The sequence below is a fragment of the Notolepis coatsorum genome (assembly GCF_963971535.1).
Source record: "Notolepis coatsorum genome assembly, chromosome: 9".
Taxonomy (NCBI): domain Eukaryota; kingdom Metazoa; phylum Chordata; class Actinopteri; order Aulopiformes; family Paralepididae; genus Notolepis; species Notolepis coatsorum.
The window spans coordinates 34,976,402-34,998,965 of NC_140173.1; the positions used below are offsets into that span (position 1 = coordinate 34,976,402).

General features: G+C 42.3%; 1 protein-coding gene across 1 annotated transcript in view; it reads right to left on the reverse strand.

Annotated features, from left to right (window-relative positions):
* Positions 1-22,564, reverse strand: part of LOC311234582 (S1 RNA-binding domain-containing protein 1-like) — a gene marked incomplete at its 3' end in the record, with an annotated part of 152,320 nt that overhangs the window by 75,681 nt on the left and 54,075 nt on the right. The window contains exons 7-9 of the mRNA XM_084321829.1: positions 18,401-18,539; positions 14,088-14,184; positions 8,007-8,181 (exon numbers count right to left, since the gene is read on the reverse strand). Of these exons, the coding sequence (XP_084177955.1) occupies positions 8,007-8,181; positions 14,088-14,184; positions 18,401-18,539 (411 nt within the window). The remainder of the gene's footprint in view (positions 1-8,006; positions 8,182-14,087; positions 14,185-18,400; positions 18,540-22,564) is intronic.

The following is a 22,564-nucleotide window of genomic DNA, read 5'->3' on the forward strand; positions in this document are numbered from 1 at the left end:
GAAGATGATCAAACAGAAGGTTTTGTAGATACAGTACTGAATTCTGCCATCCGGACACATGCAATTTGAAATATGATTATAGAATATAGAATATCAGGCATAAAATGGTTATGCGATTAAAATGCGATTAATTAGATTAATTAATTACAAATCCTGTAATTAATTAGATTAATTTTTTTAATCGCCTGACAGCACTAATATATATATATAGCTGCCAACTTGGAATTCCTGGTAAATATCAATGGATTCTCATTTTCAATTTTGCGTATCAAATCAAGTTTAATATATATACTGTATATATATATTATTTATTGTGTTATTCCAAACTTTGGAAACTGGGACCCCTCACAGCTACCTCTTCATGACCCATGTTTATGTCAATGCTCTTCACCGGAGGCTGGATGTCTGACACTCACCAACCTGGTCCTCCATCCTTCTCTCCATCTATCATACATCTAACCCTTGTCAGAGTGGAAAGGGTGGGGGGCTACTGTGGCAAACAGGCCTGCTGCACACATGCCTCCTGTCAAAACACATCTGGCCTCGTCCTCCCACACACCCGCCAAGCCTTCCCCCATGCCCCACGTTAACTTCTCCAAAAGGTTCACTTTAGCCCCAATCCCACTAGCTAGCAGGTCAGTCAGCCCAGTGGGTCTAACACTCTGTGACACAACAGTCTGACACATCACCATGTTAACAGCTTCTCACAACACGCAGGAGAGGATAGGAGAGGAGAGGAGAGAGGGGGCGCGGAGAGAGATGGGGGGGAGAGAGAGGAGAGGCAGAGAGAGAGAGAGAGAGAGAGAGAGAGAGAGCATGAGAAAAGAAGAGAAGTAAGGGCGAGGAGTGAGGAGAAAGACAGGAAAGGAGAGGAGAGGAGAGGAGAGGAGAGGAGAGGAGAGGAGAGGAGAGGAGAGAGACAGAGGAGAGATAGATGCGAGGAGAAAGATAGCATGGGAGAAGGGAGATACAAGAGGGGTGAGAGGAGAGTGAGGAGAGAGAGACAGAGAGAGATAGAGAGGGGGTTAGGGTGGAGCACAGAGCAACAACTGAATCTCTCAAGCAAAACACATAATTTGTACCTTTTTAAATAAATATGATCAAACTCGTTCCACTCAAAATTAGATCAGAATGAGTCATAGGAAACAGATGGCATGCATATTTAGTGTTTTGAGTCAATTGTGGCCTATCTTGTGTTTTGAGTAAATTGTGGCATATTTAGTGTTTTGAGTAAATTGTGGCATATTTAGTGTTTTGAGTCAATTGTAGGGGTGGGGGGAAAATCGATACGTAGTAGTATCGCGATACGTTGCGTGGCGATACTGTATCGCTACAGGGACGCCAAGTATCGATATTTAATTATTTATAAAAAAATATATAAGGATTAGGAAGTTGCATTGTTCATTTCAATACCTGTAATTAGGGATGCCCCGATCACGTTTTTTGCCACCGATACTGATCGTCTATGAGCCATATCGGCCGATACCGATCGTCTTTGGTTTTATAAAAAAATTATAATAATATTAAATATATACTTTTTTTTTTTATATAAAATATATATATTATATAATTATACTTGTAATTGAATTATCTGCAAGACATCGCCACCACGCAACAAATCAAAATGCTCGCTATCTGCAAACAGCTCCACTGTCTGTGTGTATACTCTGCTTTGGTCAAATCACATTCAGCATTGCCATCTTCGCAGTGTTGTTATGAAGCATGATAGCTAATTAGCCAATGTTCAGCTGCAAAAACGAATAATGTCAATTATGTTATAAGACATTGATATCAGGAGCAATCTGTAGCTACTGCTAGCCAGCTAGATGACGTTAGACAATGCATCATGTATTAAAATAAAGTGAACTAATTAGTTTACTGGGTCATTTCGTTAAAACAGTGAGCTAACGTGAGCTAACGTGAGCTACCTAGCTAACGGAGGTCTCATGCTGGCCGATCGATCGGCACGGGGCATCCCTATCATTCTTAAACTGAAATACGCATTTGTTGATATCAGGAGCTATCAGTAGCTAGCCAGTTAGACAATGCATCATGTATTAAACTAAAGTGAATAGTTGACCTTGTAGTTTTGTTTAAACAGTAACGTTAGCTAGGTAGCTAACGTTAGCTCACGTAGGTCTCACGGAGGACTATTGCCGGAGCATCTGTTGACATGAGTCTGGGAGGGGCAGGGGGAGGAGGGGGAGGAGGGGCAATGCGCTGCAGCAGCTGTGTGCTTGAGAGAGAAGTCAGCGAGTGAGATCTCCGCTGAGAATTGGATCATGTTTTTCGATCGGTTTTCACGATCGGCGAAAATAAAGCATTATCGGAATTCACCAATCTCATATTTATACTGAATATCGGCCGATACCGATCGCTGGCCGCTCGATCGGGGCATCCCTACCTGTAATAGTACAGTAGTCCACACGCACACATGTGCATTCAGTTAAGTTGGAATATGACTGTAATACAAACAGTTCAGTTTGTCAGGTACATGCAACACAGATTACAGTGTTTATATCTGTCTGCTTGAGAAAATACCATGTTCTGCAATAGAAATGATTGAAGTGAGATGAACAGACTGAACTTTATTTTATTAGATAAAACACGTTGATGACAAAGTTTTACTTTGCAGTTGAAAAAAGGTAATAAATCGCAATATATCGCAATATTAATATCGCAATACTCAGCATATCGTAATATATTTAGTATCGCAATACTATCGTATCGTGACTCAAGTATCGCGATAGTATCGTATTGTGAGGCCTCTGGTGATTCCCACCCCTAGTCAATTGAGGCATATTTTGTGTTTTAAATCAATTGTGGCATATTTAGTGCTTTGAGTAAATTGAGGCAAATTTAGTGTTTTGGTTTTGAGTAAATTGAGGCATATTTAGTGTTTTTGAGTAAATTGTGGCCTAGTTTGTGTTTTGAGTAAATTGAGGCATATTTTGTGTTTTAAGTCAATTGTGGCCTATTTTGTGTTTTGAGTACATTTAGGCATATTTTGTGTTTTAAATCAATTGTGGCATATTTAGTGTTTTGAGTAAATTGAGGCATATTTAGTGTTTTGAGTAAATTGTGGCATATGTTGTGTTTTGAGTAAATTGTGGCATATTGTGTTTTAAGTAAATTGTTGCATATTTTGAGTTCATTGTAGCATATTTTGTGTTTTAAGTAAATTGTGGCATGTTTTGTATTTTGAGTAAATTGTAGCATATTTGGTATTTTGAATAAATTGTAGCATATTTTGTATTTTGAGTAAATTGTAGCATATTTTGTATTTTGAGTAAATTGTAGCATATTTTGTATTTTGAGTAAATTGTAGCATATTTTGTATTTTGAGTAAATTGTAGCACAGTATTTGATAAACTTTCAACCTTTTATGGAACTCTGCCCAATGTTCAGTCACTCTCTCCATCCATCTGTGGGCACAGCAACATTAGCTGTCAGTGCAGAGGAGTGCCTGTCAATCAAAGCCTCCTAATCAAATGGCATGTTGGCAGGCGACATGTCACATATGTTAAGAGGAGACTGGGGAGAGAGAGAAGGGGGGGGACTCGACAAGTGTGTGTGTCTGTATCTACACGTGTGCGTGTGTGTGTGTGTGTGTGTGTGTGTGTGTGTGTGTGTGTGTGTGTGTGTGTGTGTGTGTGTGTGTGTGTGTGTGTGTGTGTGTGTGTGTGTGCGTGCGTGTGTGTGTGAGAGGAAAGGAGAGGAGAGCTGAGCAGGAGGAGATGAGGAGAGTAGAGGTGAGGATAGGAGCAGACGAGGAGAGCAGTGGAGGAAGAGAAGAGCTAAGGAGGAGAGGAGATGAGAAGAGGAGAGCGGATAAAGAGAGGAGAGAAGAACATAGAAGGAGACGAGAGGAGGAAGGCAGCGAAGAGAGGAAGAGCTGAGGAGGAGAGGAGAAGAGGAGAGGAGAGGAGAAGAGGAGATGAGAGGAGAGGAGGAGAGCAGAGAAGAGAGGAGAGGAGAGAAGGAGAGCTGAAGAGAGCCGAGGAGAACAGAGAAGAGGCGGGGAGAAGAGAAGAGGAGAGAAGATAGGAGGAGAGGAGAGGAGAAGGGGAGGAGATGAGAGGAGCAGAGAAGAGCAGAGAAGAGAGGAGAGGAGAGAAAAGGAGAGAAGAGGAGAGGAGGAGAGCAAAGGAGAGGAGGAGATGAGAGAAGAGGAGGAGATCAGAGAAGAGAGGAGAGCAGAGAAGAGGAGAGCAGATAAGAGGGAACAAAGGAGAGTTAAGGAGAGGAGAGGAGGAGAGCAGAGAAGAGGTGATGAAGTGAAGGAGAGCTAAGGAGAGGAGAGGAAAGTCTAACCACGACTGACGTGGCATGCACACAATGGGCTTTCTCTGTTGCTGATTGATTGATTCATACATGCTTTCTCTATTGCTGATTGATTCATGCTTTCTGTGTTGCTGATTGATTCATACAGATCCGTGAGAGCTCTGTCCTTGTTGGCTTGTGGTGGTATGAACACCGCTATCACCACAATAGCTGTCTGAGGAGCATAACGATTTGAGGGAAAGCATGCTACCAGGGTCACACCAAGCACTGTTGACCGTGAAACACACGCCCTCCCTTGCTATTACCAGAGAGTTGTTTCAACATGTCCACTTGAAACTCAGAAAACCCAGGGGGTACAATGGCTCTGTAAAGCAGATGATATTACAATCCTTTGTTTCCTGCTGAGAGCTATTTTGGACATAGTAGGGAAAACAATGAGAATCTCTCTGGACGCATCTCTCTGGAAGCATCTCTCTGGAACTATACTCCAATGTTAAATCTGCAGAGACCGAGACTGATTCTTCTTCACTGGAAGTCTCCTCGTCCACCGAGCTGATACTGTGGCTGAGAGAGGTGATGCAGAATCTTAAACTAGCTGGACTCAGTGGTTAAGAGAGTTTTAGTTTATTACGTTTATTTGAATAGGGACAGTGCAAATTTTTCAACAGTAATGAGACAGAGTACCACCACTTTAAATATGCCAGTGTTAGCTGGGTAGCTAGTTTTCAACTGTGGTCCCTAGGCAAGATGTCAAATGCCAGGTAAAGATAGAATAGATAGACATTTTATACATTTTAAGAGTGTAATAAAAGAAATACGTAAACAAATATTGACGTGATTTTCGTGATTATATCTCACGGGTTCACAAACCTGAACGTTATTGCCATAACAATAACATACAATGTATATTGTTTCTTAACCTTTCTGTGAACGTCTAGAAAAGGACTGTGTCGCAATCCGGTGAAAAATGGCGGAGCTATGGACATTATACAAAAGTAACTGTACTGACAGTAGATTTAATTCATGGTCTTTGCTGCCCTGTAACAGGCACCTGGTAGTACTAAATCCAGATTTAACTCTGCCATTGGAAAGAGGAGATTTGACCCGATCCATAGATGTATGACCTGGCCATAATAATGTGAGTTATAGGTCTGATATTCTATATTCTATATTCATATTTCAAATTGCATGTGTCCGGATGGCAAAATTCAGTACTGTATCTATAGAAAACCCTGTAAATCATCTGCCCTTTGTTCATTTGATTAGATTTTTAGTACACTTGATCTCAAGAAGGTGTTGAATGATTCTTCACTTTGTCAATATTAGCATGGTGTTACTCACCGTCAAAGATGGAAAAGAATAAAATAATAATCATTTATATTCTCCTTTGGTTCATTCAAATTTACTCAAGCATAGTAACAGACAGAATATCTCTGACACTGGGAATACATTGCCTGAGGTCCATAGATGTCCCTAGATACCAAGCACATGCAAATGGACCTTGTAGAAGTGGAGCAATCTTCCATTGACTTGGGTATGTACTTTTAGGCTAATTTTTCTGAAAATATGGCTAGGGTTTAAGAGGTTAAACTAGCTGGACTCAGTCGTTAAGAGGTGATGCAGCATCTTAAACTAGCTGGACTCAGTGGTTAAGAGGTGATGCAGCATCTTAAACTAGCTGGACTCAGTGGTTAAGAGGTGATGCAGCATCTTAAACTAGCTGGACTCAGTGGTTAAGAGGTGGTGCAGCATCTTAAACTAGCTGGACTCAGTGTCTAAGAGGTGATGATGCAGCATCTTAAACTAGCTGGACTCAGTGTCTAAGAGGTGATGATGCAGCATCTTAAACTAGCTGGACTCAGTGGTTAAGAGGTGATGCAGCATCTTAAACTAGCTGGACTCAGTGGTTAAGAGGTGGTGCAGCATCTTAAACTAGCTGGACTCAGTGGTTAAGAGGTGGTGCAGCATCTTAAACTAGCTGGACTCAGTGTCTAAGAGGTGATGATGCAGCATCTTAAACTAGCTGGACTCAGTGGTTAAGAGGTGGTGCAGCATCTTAAACTAGCTGGACTCAGTGGTTAAGAGGTGGTGCAGCATCTTAAACTAGCTGGACTCAGTGGTTAAGAGGTGGTGCAGCATCTTAAACTAGCTGGACTCAGTGGTTAAGAGGTGATGCAGCATCTTAAACTAGCTGGACTCAGTGGTTAAGAGGTGGTGCAGCATCTTAAACTAGCTGGACTCAGTGGTTAAGAGGTGGTGCAGCATCTTAAACTAGCTGGACTCAGTGGTTAAGAGGTGATGCAACATATTAAACTAGCTGGACTCAGTGTCTAAGAGAGGTGATGCAACATCTTAAACTAGCTGGACTCAGTGGTTAAGAGGTGATGCAGCATCTTAAACTAGCTGGACTCAGTGGTTAAGAGGTGGTGCAGCATCTTAAACTAGCTGGACTCAGTGGTTAAGAGGTGATGATGCAGCATCTTAAACTAGCTGGACTCAGTGGTTAAGAGGTGATGATGCAGCATCTTAAACTAGCTGGACTCAGTGGTTAAGAGGTGATGCAGCATCTTAAACTAGCTGGACTCAGTGGTTAAGAGGTGGTGCAGCATCTTAAACTAGCTGGACTCAGTGGTTAAGAGGTGGTGCAGGCTAAGTCACAGAGGAACCAGGTTAGCTGCCTGATGGGGCTGGATGTTACCTGATGGGGCTGGATGTTACCTGATGGGGCTGGATGTTACCTGATGGGGCTGGATGTTACCTGATGGGCTGGATGTTACCTGATGGGCTGGATGTTACCTGATGGGGCTGGATGTTACCTCATGGGGCTGGATGTTACCTGATGGGGCTGTATGTTACCTGATGGGGCTGGATGTTACCTGATGGGGCTGGATGTTACCTGGTGGGCTGGATGTTACCTGATGGGGCTGGATGTTACCTGATGGGGCTGGATGTTACCTGATGGGGCTGGATGTTACCTGGTGGGGCTGGATGTTACCTGATGGGGCTGGATGTTACCTGGTGGGGCTGGATGTTACCTGATGGGGCTGGATGTTACCTGGTGGGGCTGGATGTTACCTGGTGGGGCTGGATGTTACCTGATGGGGCTGGATGTTACCTGATGGGGCTGGATGTTACCTGATGGGCTGGAATGCTGGATGTTACCTGATGGGGCTGGATGTTACCTGGTGGGGCTGGATGTTACCTGATGGGGCTGTATGTTACCTGATGGGGCTGTATGTTACCAGATGGGGCTGGATGTTACCTGGTGGGGCTGGATGTTACCTGGTGGGGCTGGATGTTACCTGGTGGGGCTGGATGTTACCTGATGGGGCTGGATGTTACCTGGTGGGGCTGGATGTTACCTGATGGGGCTGGATGTTACCTGATGGGGCTGGATGTTACCTGATGGGGCTGGATGTTACCTGGTGGGGCTGGATGTTATCTGATGGGGCTGGATGTTACCTGGTGGGGCTGGATGTTACCTGGTGGGGCTGGATGTTACCTGATGGGGCTGGATGTTACCTGGTGGGGCTGGATGTTACCTGGTGGGGCTGGATGTTACCTGATGGGGCTGGATGTTACCTGGTGGGGCTGGATGTTACCTGGTGGGGCTGGATGTTACCTGGTGGGGCTGGATGTTACCTGATGGGGCTGGATGTTACCTAGTGGGGCTGGATGTTACCTGGTGGGGCTGGATGTTACCTGGTGGGGCTGGATGTTACCTGGTGGGGCTGGATGCGCTGGACGTTACAGGTGAAGTCGCAGTAGAGGTGGAACTTGTCGATGTCTTTGGGTTTGTTCTGGTGGCCGGCCGGACCCGCCTGCTGCTGCTGCCCCTTCTCCTTCAGCGCCGCCTTAGAGACCGATGACTGGATGGTCACATGGCTCCTCTCACACCTGAACAGAGTAATGTTATTATTAGGGATGTCCGATAATATCGGCCGATATTGGCATTAAAATGTAATATCGGAAATTATCGGTATCGGTTAAAAAAATATATATATGTATTATTTATTTAACCTTTATTTACCCAGGCAAGCAAGTAAGAACAAATTCTTATTTTATTTATTGTCAAAAGTATGCATAATGTTGTGTTAATTCCATGACAAGACATATGTAATGTTAATTACCTGAAATCATTCCGTTTTTTGGGGGGGGAAACCCCGCATATATCGGTATCGGTTGATATCGGTATCGGAAATTAAGAGTTGGACAATATCGGTATATCGGATATCGGTAAAAAAGTCAATATCGAACATCCCTAATTATTATAGTCACATAGCTCCTCTCTCACCTGAGCTGAGCTATAATGTTATTATAGTCACATAGAGAGAGAGAGAGAGAGAGAGAGAGAGAGAGAGAGAGAGAGAGAGAGAGAGATAGAGAGAAAGAGAGAGAGAGAGACAGAGAGAGAGACAGAGAGAGAGAGAGACAGACAGACAGAATACATGTTCACTACTCACATTTACATTACAGACTACTCCTTTATTATAAGTAATAATTATTATTATATATAATTAATAATTATAATAATAACTAGACAATTCCGCGCGGGGGAAATTGTGAAAGTGTGGGTGACGCCTGTGCACCGCCGGCCAACGGGGGAGAGGGTCTCTCGCGAGTCTCTATGACAAACGGTTCAAAGGATACAAAAAGGGGGCGCGGCCTAAGGATCGGGGGAGTGGTCAACATAGACCAATCAAAGAGGATATCCCTGCTGAGTGCAACGACACAACCCGCAACACTATTACACTATTACACAATATTACACTATTACACACTATTACACTATTACACACTATTACACTATTACACACTATTACACACTATTACACTATTACACTATTACACACTATTACACTATTACACACTATTACACTATTACACACTATTACACATTATTACACTATTACACTATTACACACTATTACACACTATTACACTATTACACACTATTACACACTATTACACTATTACACACTAGTACACTATTACACACTATTACACACTATTACACTATTACACACTATTACACTATTACACACTATTACAGGCCTGTACATTGCGACATATATGTCGCACGTGCGACACTGACGTCAGTCTGTGCGATGAATGAATTGACTTCAGTAGCACTGGTGCGATGGCCCGTGGAGCAAGCAAAAAAAAATAAAGTGTGACGGTAAATTGAATGGACCACAGCGCCACGCTATCCACTTGGTACTTGTAGTCTCGTGCGATTAAAAACAATGTCCCGTCTCGCGTATAGTCCATAATCAAACACCAAATCCCATAATCCCTAGCGAACAATATCCCCGCGACTAAGTTGCGAGCTCAATGTACACTGACTGGGTGACTTCGACAAGATGAAGCGCTTTTTTAAGGTATTAAATCCAACAAAAGAAGTACAAGATCAAAACCCCAAACGAGCCCGAGAGGGACCACCGTTAATAGAAACGAGACAAAAGGAGAAGATTAACAAGATGTACAGATATAACGCAGAGTGGGAAAATGATTTTCCGTGGATATTTTTTAATGAGGAAGCACAGCTATTATTATTCTGTCACTGGTGCCGGGAGACTCCGGAAAAGATCCGATCAGAGAATCCCTTGACTCGCGGGTAACAATATCCTAAAAAGGGATAACATTAATAAACACAATACGTCCCATCGACACATTCTTGCCCGGGATGCCTTCAACGCTAAACAAACTCCTGAGCGCGGGCCGGTGTTCTGCAAAATCCTACTCCCGCACCCTCTTGCACTCGCTGAGTAAACAGACGACCAGAGCGGATGATGCTGATCTCCGTGAGGTAAAGTTTAAGATGAATGTGGCATATTGCATCGCCAAGGAAGAAATGCTGTTCACTAAATTTAAGCCGCTAATTTTACTCTGTAAAAAGAACTCCATCGTATGGCTACTTAAATTCCCCTCCGGGATCAATAAAGTATTAATTATCTATCAATCAATCTATCTATCTATCTAATAACGAGACAATATGCAAATAAGGTAATAATAATAATAATTCATTTTATTTATAAAGCCCTTTTCATTCATGCAGAGTTCCTTGTACTTAGTTCTGATTAATGCAATAGTGTGTGTGTGTGTGTGTGTGTGTGTGTGTGTGTGTGTGTGTGGATCTGAAAAAGTGGCCAGCAGACATGATGCTGGAACTGTGACACGTGTGCAGTGCACACACACACACACACACGCACGCACACACACACACACGAATAATTATAATAATAATAATAATAATAATAATAATAATAATACATTTATTTATTTGGTTCCACAAATATGTACAGGTGTTTGTATGCATTATATCTATTTGTTATGTTGGTTTCTAGGTGTTTCTAGGTTGGTTTCTAGCTTTCCCTGTAATCTGAGTCCACACCAGCGCTGCCTGGTCTCGGACTGCTTCATATCGGTTATATGGTTATGTCCTTGTTCTTTTTGTTTTACATTATGGGCAAATAAAGAAAGAATTTGTCTAAAAGCATTTCTTGTTAAAGTTTGGATTTTGTGTGCCCTGTATGCAAGATTCATGTCCCTTGCCAGTCACATACCTATTTAAGTAATGAACTGCACTACTTGTGGTTGTTTTTAGAGATTTTAGAGACGTTTTATACTCGTGCTACAAGATTTTGGCCTGTGCTACAAAACTATCAACCTCTGTAGCACCAGTGCTATGTGCAAAAAAAGTTAACGTACAGCCCTGCACTATTACACTATTACACTATTACACACTATTACACACTATTACACTATTACACACTATTACACTATTACACTATTACACACTATTACACTATTACACTATTACACACTATTACACACTATTACACTATTACACACTATTACACTATTACACTATTACACACTATTACACACTATTACACTATTACACACTATTACACTATTACACACTATTACACTATTACACACTATTACACTATTACACACTATTACACACTATTACACACTATTACACACTATTACACACTATTACACTATTACACACTATTACACACTATTACACTATTACACACTATTACACACTATTACACACTATTACACACTATTACACACTATTACACTATTACACACTATTACACTATTACACACTATTACACACTATTACACTATTACACTATTACACACTATTACACTATTACACACTATTACACTATTACACACTATTACACATTATTACACTATTACACTATTACACACTATTACACACTATTACACTATTACACACTATTACACACTATTACACTATTACACACTATTACACTATTACACACTATTACACTATTACACACTATTACACACTATTACACTATTACACACTATTACACTATTACACACTATTACACTATTACACTATTACACACTATTACACACTATTACACTATTACACACTATTACACTATTACACTATTACACACTATTACACTATTACACTATTACACACTATTACACACTATTACACTATTACACACTATTACACTATTACACTATTACACACTATTACACACTATTACACTATTACACACTATTACACTATTACACTATTACACACTATTGCACTATTACACTATTACACTATTACACACTATTACACTATTACACACTATTACACTATTACACTATTACACACTATTACACTATTACACTATTACACACTATTACACTATTACACACTATCACACTATTACACACTATTACACTATTACACTATTACACACTATTACACACTATTACACTATTACACACTATTACACTATTACACACTATTACACTATTACACTATTACACACTATTACACTATTACACACTATTACACTATTACACACTATTACACATTATTACACTATTACACTATTACACACTATTACACACTATTACACTATTACACACTATTACACACTATTACACTATTACACACTATTACACTATTACACATTATTACACTATTACACAATATTACACTATTACACACTATTACACTATTACACACTATTACACACTATTACACTATTACACACTATTACACTATTACACACTATTACACTATTACACTATTACACACTATTACACTATTACACACTATTACACTATTACACCGAGTACAATGGCACAATCCGCAAGTCTCTACGACAAACGGTTCAAGAGATACACTGAGGGGGTGTGGCCTAAGGGGGCGTGGTCTAAGGATCGGGGGAGTGGTCAACATCGACCAATGAAAGGTGGTCAACATCGACCAATGGCACAATCCCCAAGTCTCTACGACAAACGGTTCAAGAGATACACTGAGGGGGTGTGGCCTAAGGGGGCGTGGTCTAAGGATCGGGGGAGTGGTCAACATCGACCAATGAAAGGTGGTCAACAGGGGGAGTGGTCAACATCGACCAATGAAAGGTGGTCAACATCGACCAATGGCACAATCCGCAAGTCTCTACGACAAACGGTTCAAGAGATACACTGAGGGGGTGTGGCCTAAGGGGGCGTGGTCTAAGGATCGGGGGAGTGGTCAACATCGACCAATGAAAGGTGGTCAACATGGACCAATGAAAAATGAAAGAGGATATCCCTACTGAGTACAATGACACAACCCACAAGACAGAGGGCGCTGTCAGCAATTCAGTACTGCAACACAGTGATGGCCAATGATGGGTTAAGTGGATGATGTCATTGGCAGCTCAGCCACGAGCCACACAGCTGAACCAATCATGAGTGAGCCATGAGCCACACAGGTGAAGCAATCACTATGACTTGCATATTTTCTATCCAATGCATTTCTATGGAGGCAGATGCATGACTGCATTGTCACATTGATTAAAAGAAAACTATAAGAGATGAAGCGTTGTGACGCGCACATGAGCACTACAACGAGTAGGCGAAGGGTTGTGCGCGATATTGTGACATTCGTGCGATATTGTGGCACTCCTTCGGCGATCGGAACAGAAGGCTAAAAAATAGTGTGAAAAATGTGATTTCTAGAGGGCGATTGCATGGCGGTCAATGGGGAGGAGAACCTTCAAACAAATGGTCGTCAGTTGAGATAGAAATGTCCAATTCCATTTATTTTTCTTTTGTGAGCGGGTTGACAGCCGTGTCATCGTTTTGATGTGTTTGTTTTATTTCTACGTCCAAAATTGAGATCACACTCGCAATTCACCCAAGGTAGGGGGAAAAAGATTATTTCAGCTGCTACACTCTAAAATGCAATGCATTCCCAATGGGACCGAAATTTTACTGTTTAAAGTCGATTCGTAGCCAGACGGTGCGGTGAAACTTTTACGGGTTCGAAGACCGCAGTTGCCATAGGCAAGCCGCTCGTTTTGATACCTTTCACGTGTATGGTGCGCGAACGCTTACGTGTTGCAAAGTGTTCAAAGTGTTTGAAACTCTAAATTGCACTGTATTTCCGAAATTTTACCGTTTAAAGTCGATTCGTAGCCAGACGGTGCGGTGAAACTTTACGAGTTCGAATAGCACATCGAGTTGGAGCAAGCCGGTCGTTTTGATACCTTTCACGTGTATGGGGCGCGAACGCTCTGGCACGAGTGTGTTGGCAAAATCGGTGGAATAAAGAATAATAATAAAAAGAGTATGGATATGTATAGTGTGGGTGGCAACCTGGCTTCGCCAGGTCACCCACACTAATTAATTATAATAATTTTTCGTAATAAATCATAACCATGATGATAATGCAAAATAAAACTTGACAAGAGGAAGATGAGGAGAAATGGTTAGATGTAGAGAACAGGAATGAATGTGTGTGTGTGTGTGCTTACAGTTCTCTGATATAGGTGAGGGTATCCGGGTCTTTGGAGATAATATCAGCCAGGATCTGCTCCACACCTGTAGCCACTTCCTCCAATGATGACAGACCTGAGAGAGAGAGAGAGAGAGAGAGAGAGAGAGAGAGAGAGAGAGAGAGAGAGAGAGAGAGAGAGAGAGAGAGAGAGAGAGAGAGAGAGAGAGAGAGAGAGACGCACACGCACACACACACACACACACACACACACACACACACACACACTTCATTTTAATTCACCCCTTCAATCTATACAGATGTAAGATTCCAATATGTTGAACCTCGACACACATACACCAGTGTTTATTTTCCATGGAGCTTTGCTGCCATCTGCTGGTCATCAACCAGAAACACTGTGTTTATGGCTAGAAACCCACCAACTATGCTTTCTATAACACAATAGGCCTGTCCCTGACTAAGAATTTGTATAGTCGACTTTGATAAAAAAAAAAAATGTAAAGATAAAGAATATGGATCATTCCATTTGGGTTGTGGGTGGTGCTTAACTCAATCAGCGCCGGAAGCCTAGAGCATCTTTGTTCATACCACGCCAACGCTCTAAAAGATAGGAATAAGTGGCGTTGTTTGCAGGGCTATATATATATTCTATATTATAGCTATGGATACAATACTATGGCCCATTTGACATCACCTATCTATCATTCAATATGTGAAAAAAGAAAAAGAAAAATGTCAATACGTTCACGTGTTATACCGTGGTGAATATGAGTATAGTTTTAGAGTGATCCTGTCTAATCCCAGAAAATGACGAAATGCAGCAAACAGGGATTAAAGCAAAAAAAAATCTCCTGACAACTTTTTTTCAGGCCAAGTCATATTCTTATTTTAACCTCCACTCAGGGCACGAAATTAACTTTTTGACTCACCGGCCAGTGGTGGGTAGATGGGAAAAATCTACCCGCCAAGCATATTTCTTACCAGCCAAAAAAAAAACGCATTTTTGTGTCACATATATATAAAAGAAATTCAGTACATTTCTAGATAAATAGTGTATTATGTTGAAGAATACACTTAAATAAGAGGCCAGAGTAAAATTTTAAGCAAATTATTTTAATATATTCATTGATGATTGATTAATCAATACATGTAAATTCAATCTTAAGCTTAAATTGTAACCTACTGTTAAACATCATCAGACTCCTCACTCTACCCTCTTTGCAGGATATAACAGAACATAATTAGGGATGCCCCGATCACGTTTTTTGCCACCGATACCGATCACCGATCGTCTATGAGCCATATCGGCCGATACCAATCGTTTTTGGTTTAAAAATAAAATAATATATATATAATTTTTTTTTAAATAAAATATATATATTATATAATCATACTTGTAGTTGTATTATCTGCGAGACATCGCCACCACGCAACAAGTCAAAATGCTCGCTATCTGCAAACAGCTCCACTGTCTGTGTGTATACTCGAGTAGCCTCCAGCTCCAGCAAGGATTCTCCGGCGCTGCAGCTGGACCCTATACTCTGCTTTGGTCAAATCACATTCAGCATGCCCTCATGCGATGGAAGCCTCTGTGTTTACACGGGTTTGGGAGGGGCAGGAGGAGGAGGAGGAGCAGTGCGCTGCAGGTCTGTGTGCTTGAGATAGAAGTCAGCGAGTGAGAACTCCGCTAAGAATTGGATCATGTTTTTCGATCGGTTTTCACATGACTATTTGGTTGCCCAAATAGTCAGACCTCTCAGTCTCACTCGCCAAACCTCAAATCTGCCCGCGGGTGGCGGGCTCTAATTTCGTGCCCTGCCTCCACTGTATTTTTTTTTTTAATAGCGTTAGCGTTTTAAGGGAGCCTACTTGTAGAGCCTACTGTCCTGACTGTGACTATATACCCTACTGTTGTGGTTGTCGCACCAGGCAGGGAGGCTGTGTACTGGAGAGCGAGAATGCAAGTCTTGTGGCTAGCTTCTGATTGATGGCGAGCTAGCACCCTTTTCCCATTACTGCCACACTGTAATTTCCTGTGGCATACGTTGCAAAAACACACACCTGACTTTTTTTGTTTTTTGCACCATGAACTAAAAGGCTTGTTATCATACAAACAAGGGACTAAACACGTTTCGCAATTATGCCACAACAATGTGGAACGCCCTACCCACAACCGTAAACAATTTTGAATCCTATATTCCCTACCCACATTCAAAACCGCTCTCAAAGAGCACCTACGGGAGGCTGCAATTCGAAACTGGCCACCATAAATTCATATAATTTGTTTTGAAAATATTGAGGCCAACATGGCATTTCACTATTTCGAAAGCCTTTCTGGTGATTCTAACAAATTTGTCTAATATGTTTCCCCCAAGCCATAGACAATGAGAGTCCTCGCTGCCAGGTGAGAAGAGAGCCACTGGCTGTCGCCGCACGTGTCGGAGGAAGCGTGCAGATACTTCAGGGTTCCCTTGTACCGACCAGTAGGAGAACATGCGCACAACAACCAGGTAGGGGGGGGGGGGGGGGGGGGGGGAATTGGGACGGGGAGAAAACAGAAAAATCGGAGAAAGATAGATACAAAAAAACGCGACGGGCATATAGTAATGGCGAGGATATAAATCATGTTAAAGACGCATTTATTGGATGCGTTGCTCGCGGAGTTTATAGAAACAGCGCGACTCCCAAGAGGAGTTAGTTATCACAGGCTGCAGAACGCAGGAAGAGCTGCCAAGCTGCTCACGTTACACGTTGCGCATTTTGATTACGTCATCACAACAACACTTTAGGTTACGAACGTTACGTAACCCTGTTCTTTGAAAGCCGAAAGAGCCTTTTTAACCATTTTCGACCGATCATTTTCGGTGGCCGAATTTTCGGTGCATCCCTATATTTTACTATATGAAGCACAATCACAGGAGTGTCATATAGAACCAAGCATTTCACTATGTACCTTATATGACAAATAAAACAAAACTTGAAACATCAATGGGCTGCAGTGACTAACCTAAATCACTGGTCATTACTCTTACTCTATTACTCTTGCTCAAAATGCATTATTATCACTGACCATCTATCAAGTAACAACCTTCACAAATCTTTTCAATCTGGCTTTAGAGCCTTCCACTCCACTCAAACGTCGCTTACTGAAGTCACAAACGACTTACTGCTTTCTCTTGATTTTAACTTAACCTCTGTGCTCTTATTGCTTGACCTCAGTGCAGCCTTTGACACTGTTGATCACTCCATTCTTCTGAGTCGGCTCGAGAATCATGTTGGCATTCAGGGTCACGCACTCGCCTGATTTAAATCTTACCCGATAGAACACACTTTCAAGATTCAAGAGGTTTATTTGTCACATACAGTACATACCAGGGCATACAGTGAAATGCGGGTGGCCATGCCCGCTTTGATTGTGCAATAATACTAAATAATAAAATAGACATAATAAACAGTTAATAAAATAGAAATAAAATAGGCATGATAAAATAGACACATTAAAGTCCTGAGATAATGCAACACAATGTTAGCTACGAATTAAGGCACTGGGTCCTATGTACACTACTATACAATAGGGGTGGGGGGGGGAAATCGATACGTCGTAGTATCGCGATACTTTGCGTGGCGATACTGTATCGATACAGGGACGCCAAGTATCGATATTTAATTATTATATAAAATTAAAAATTAAATAAAAATGTTATAAGGAAGTTGCATTGTTCATTTCAATACCTGTAATAGTACAGTAGTCCACACATGTGCATTCAGTTAAGTTGGAATATGACTGTAATACAAACAGTTCAGTTTGTCAGGTACATGCAACACAGATTACAGTGTTTACATCTGTCTGCTTGAGAAAATACCATGTTCTGCAATAAAAATTATTGAAGTGAGATGAACAGACTGAACTTTATTTTATTAGATAAAACATGTTGACAAAGTTCTACTTTGCAGTTGAAAAAGATAATAAATGAAATAAAATAATAAAATAAAAATGTAATATCGCGATACTATCGTATTGTGACGCAAGTATCGCGATAGTATCGTATCGTGAGGTCTCTGGCGATTCCCACCCCTACTATACAATATACAGTTTTTACTCTATATCCTTATGCTATACTTGCTATTTCTAAACTATACTATACAAGAACCACATCAGTTATTTCCTTAAAGTGACCTCCACTGTGTGGTCTATAATGATTTAACCCTGTGTACTCAATATTATACAACTCTAACTCAACCCTATGTACTCGATACTATACCACTCCAACTCAGCCCTGTGTGTGCGTGTGTGTGTCTGTGTGTGTGTGTGTATGTGTGCCTTAGTCTTACCCTCCGTGCCAGGCTTGACCCAGGCCAGCAGGTCCAGGGTGTGTGGCGTCTCCAGCAGGGCCACGGCAGCGTCCTCCAGTCCCAGCTGTCTGGCCCTGCGAGCTTTAGTCAGCTTGCTGCCTTTCTTATAGGGAGAGTACTGCAGAGAGAGAGAGAGAGCTTTCTTATAGGGAGAGTACTGCAGAGAGAGAGAGCTTTCTTATAGGGAGAGTACTGCAGAGAGAGAGCTTTCTTATAGGGAGAGTACTGCAGAGAGAGAGAGCTTTCTTATAGGGAGAGTACTGCAGAGAGAGAGAGCTTTCTTATAGGGAGAGTACTGCAGAGAGAGAGAGCTTTCTTATAGGGAGAGTACTGCAGAGAGAGAGAGAGCTTTCTTATAGGGAGAGTACTGCAGAGAGAGAGAGCTTTCTTATAGGGAGAGTACTGCAGAGAGAGAGAGAGCTTTCTTATAGGGGGAGTACTGCAGGGAGAGAGAGAGAGCTTTCTTATAGGGAGAGTACTGCAGAGAGAGAGAGCTTTCTTATAGGGAGAGTACTGCAGGGAGAGAGAGCTTTCTTATAGGGAGAGTACTGCAGAGAGAGAGAGAGAGCTTTCTTATAGGGAGAGTACTGCAGAGAGAGAGAGCTTTCTTATAGGGAGAGTACTGCAGAGAGAGAGAGAGCTTTCTTATAGGGAGAGTACTGCAGAGAGAGAGAGCTTTCTTATAGGGAGAGTACTGCAGAGAGAGAGAGCTTTCTTATAGGGAGAGTACTGCAGAGAGAGAGAGAGCTTTCTTATAGGGAGAGTACTGCAGAGAGAGAGAGAGCTTTCTTATAGGGAGAGTACTGCAGAGAGAGAGCTTTCTTATAGGGAGAGTACTGCAGAGAGAGAGAGAGCTTTCTTATAGGGAGAGTACTGCAGAGAGAGAGAGCTTTCTTATAGGGAGAGTACTGCAGAGAGAGAGAGAGCTTTCTTATAGGGAGAGTACTGCAGGGAGAGAGAGCTTTCTTATAGGGAGAGTACTGCAGAGAGAGAGCTTTCTTATAGGGAGAGTACTGCAGAGAGAGAGAGAGCTTTCTTATAGGGAGAGTACTGCAGAGAGAGAGAGAGAGCTTTCTTATAGGGAGAGTACTGCAGGGAGAGAGAGCTTTCTTATAGGGAGAGTACTGCAGAGAGAGAGAGAGCTTTCTTATAGGGAGAGTACTGCAGAGAGAGAGAGCTTTCTTATAGGGAGAGTACTGCAGGGAGAGAGAGAGCTTTCTTATAGGGAGAGTACTGCAGAGAGAGAGAGCTTTCTTATAGGGAGAGTACTGCAGGGAGAGAGAGAGAGCTTTCTTATAGGGAGAGTACTGCAGAGAGAGAGAGCTTTCTTATAGGGAGAGTACTGCAGGGAGAGAGAGAGAGCTTTCTTATAGGGAGAGTACTGCAGAGAGAGAGAGCTTTCTTATAGAGAGAGTACTGCAGGGAGAGAGAGAGAGCTTTCTTATAGAGAGAGTACTGCAGAGAGAGAGAGATCTTTCTTATAGAGAGAGTACTGCAGAGAGAGAGAGAGAGCTTTCTTATAGAGAGAGTACTGCAGGGAGAGAGAGATAGCTTTCTTATAGGGAGAGTACTGCAGAGAGAGAGAGAGCTTTCTTATAGAGAGAGTACTGCAGAGAGAGAGAGATCTTTCTTATAGAGAGAGTACTGCAGAGAGAGAGAGAGAGCTTTCTTATAGAGAGAGTACTGCAGGGAGAGAGAGAGAGCTTTCTTATAGGGAGAGTACTGCAGGGAGAGAGAGAGAGCTTTCTTATAGAGAGAGTACTGCAGAGAGAGAGAGAGCTTTCTTATAGGGAGAGTACTGCAGGGAGAGATAGAGAGCTTTCTTATAGAGAGAGTACTGCAGAGAGAGAGAGCTTTCTTATAGGGAGAGTACTGCAGGGAGAGAGAGAGAGCTTTCTTATAGAGAGAGTACTGCAGAGAGAGAGAGCTTTCTTATAGGGAGAGTACTGCAGAGAGAGAGAGCTTTCTTATAGGGAGAGTACTGCAGAGAGAGAGAGAGCTTTCTTATAGGGAGAGTACTGCAGGGAGAGAGAGCTTTCTTATAGGGAGAGTACTGCAGAGAGAGAGAGAGCTTTCTTATAGGGAGAGTACTGCAGAGAGAGAGAGAGAGCTTTCTTATAGGGAGAGTACTGCAGAGAGAGAGAGAGCTTTCTTATAGAGAGAGTACTGCAGGGAGAGAGAGAGCTTTCTTATAGAGAGAGTACTGCAGAGAGAGAGAGAGCTTTCTTATAGGGAGAGTACTGCAGGGAGAGAGAGAGCTTTCTTATAGGGAGAGTACTGCAGAGAGAGAGAGCTTTCTTATAGGGAGAGTACTGCAGAGAGAGAGAGAGCTTTCTTATAGGGAGAGTACTGCAGAGAGAGAGAGAGCTTTCTTATAGAGAGAGTACTGCAGAGAGAGAGAGATCTTTCTTATAGGGAGAGTACTGCAGAGAGAGAGAGAGAGCTTTCTTATAGGGAGAGTACTGCAGAGAGAGAGCTTTCTTATAGAGAGAGTACTGCAGAGAGAGAGAGAGAGCTTTCTTATAGGGAGAGTACTGCAGAGAGAGAGAGAGCTTTCTTATAGGGAGAGTACTGCAGAGAGAGAGAGAGCTTTCTTATAGGGAGAGTACTGCAGAGAGAGAGAGAGAGCTTTCTTATAGGGAGAGTACTGCAGAGAGAGAGAGAGAGCTTTCTTATAGGGAGAGTACTGCAGAGAGAGAGAGAGCTTTCTTATAGGGAGAGTACTGCAGAGAGAGAGAGAGCTTTCTTATAGGGAGAGTACTGCAGAGAGAGAGCTTTCTTATAGGGAGAGTACTGCAGGGAGAGAGAGCTTTCTTATAGGGAGAGTACTGCAGGGAGAGAGAGAGCTTTCTTATAGGGAGAGTACTGCAGAGAGAGAGAGAGAGCTTTCTTATAGGGAGAGTACTGCAGGGAGAGAGAGAGCTTTCTTATAGGGAGAGTACTGCAGAGAGAGAGAGAGCTTTCTTATAGGGAGAGTACTGCAGAGAGAGAGAGAGCTTTCTTATAGGGAGAGTACTGCAGGGAGAGAGAGAGCTTTCTTATAGGGAGAGTACTGCAGAGAGAGAGAGAGCTTTCTTATAGGGAGAGTACTGCAGAGAGAGAGAGCTTTCTTATAGGGAGAGTACTGCAGAGAGAGAGAGCTTTCTTATAGGGAGAGTACTGCAGGGAGAGAGAGAGCTTTCTTATAGGGAGAGTACTGCAGAGAGAGAGAGAGCTTTCTTATAGGGAGAGTACTGCAGAGAGAGAGAGAGCTTTCTTATAGGGAGAGTACTGCAGAGAGAGAGAGCTTTCTTATAGGGAGAGTACTGCAGGGAGAGAGAGAGCTTTCTTATAGGGAGAGTACTGCAGGGAGAGAGAGAGCTTTCTTATAGGGAGAGTACTGCAGGGAGAGCTTTCTTATAGGGAGAGTACTGCAGAGAGAGAGAGAGCTTTCTTATAGGGAGAGTACTGCAGAGAGAGAGAGCTTTCTTATAGGGAGAGTACTGCAGGGAGAGCTTTCTTATAGGGAGAGTACTGCAGAGAGAGAGAGAGCTTTCTTATAGGGAGAGTACTGCAGAGAGAGAGCTTTCTTATAGGGAGAGTACTGCAGAGAGAGAGAGCTTTCTTATAGGGAGAGTACTGCAGAGAGAGAGAGAGAGCTTTCTTATAGGGAGAGTACTGCAGAGAGAGAGAGAGCTTTCTTATAGGGAGAGTACTGCAGAGAGAGAGAGAGCTTTCTTATAGGGAGAGTACTGCAGAGAGAGAGAGAGCTTTCTTATAGGGAGAGTACTGCAGATAGGTATATAGGAACTAGGTTTATAGGAACTAGGTATATAGGAACTAGGTCTATAGGAACTAGGTCTTAACTAGGTCTATAGGAACTAGGTCTATAGGAACTAGGTCTATAGGAACTAGGTCTTAACTAGGTCTATAGTAACTAGGTCTTTAACGTGTGTAGTGAATGTACCAGGTGGTCCAGTAGGTCTCTAACGTGTGTAGTGAATGTACCAGGTGGTCCAGTAGGTCTCTAACGTGTGTAGTGAATGTACCAGGTGGTCCAGTAGGTCTCTAACGTGTGTAGTGAATGTACCAGGTGATCCAGTAGGTCTCTAACGTGTGTAGTGAATGTACCAGGTGGTCCAGTAGGTCTCTAACGTGTGTAGT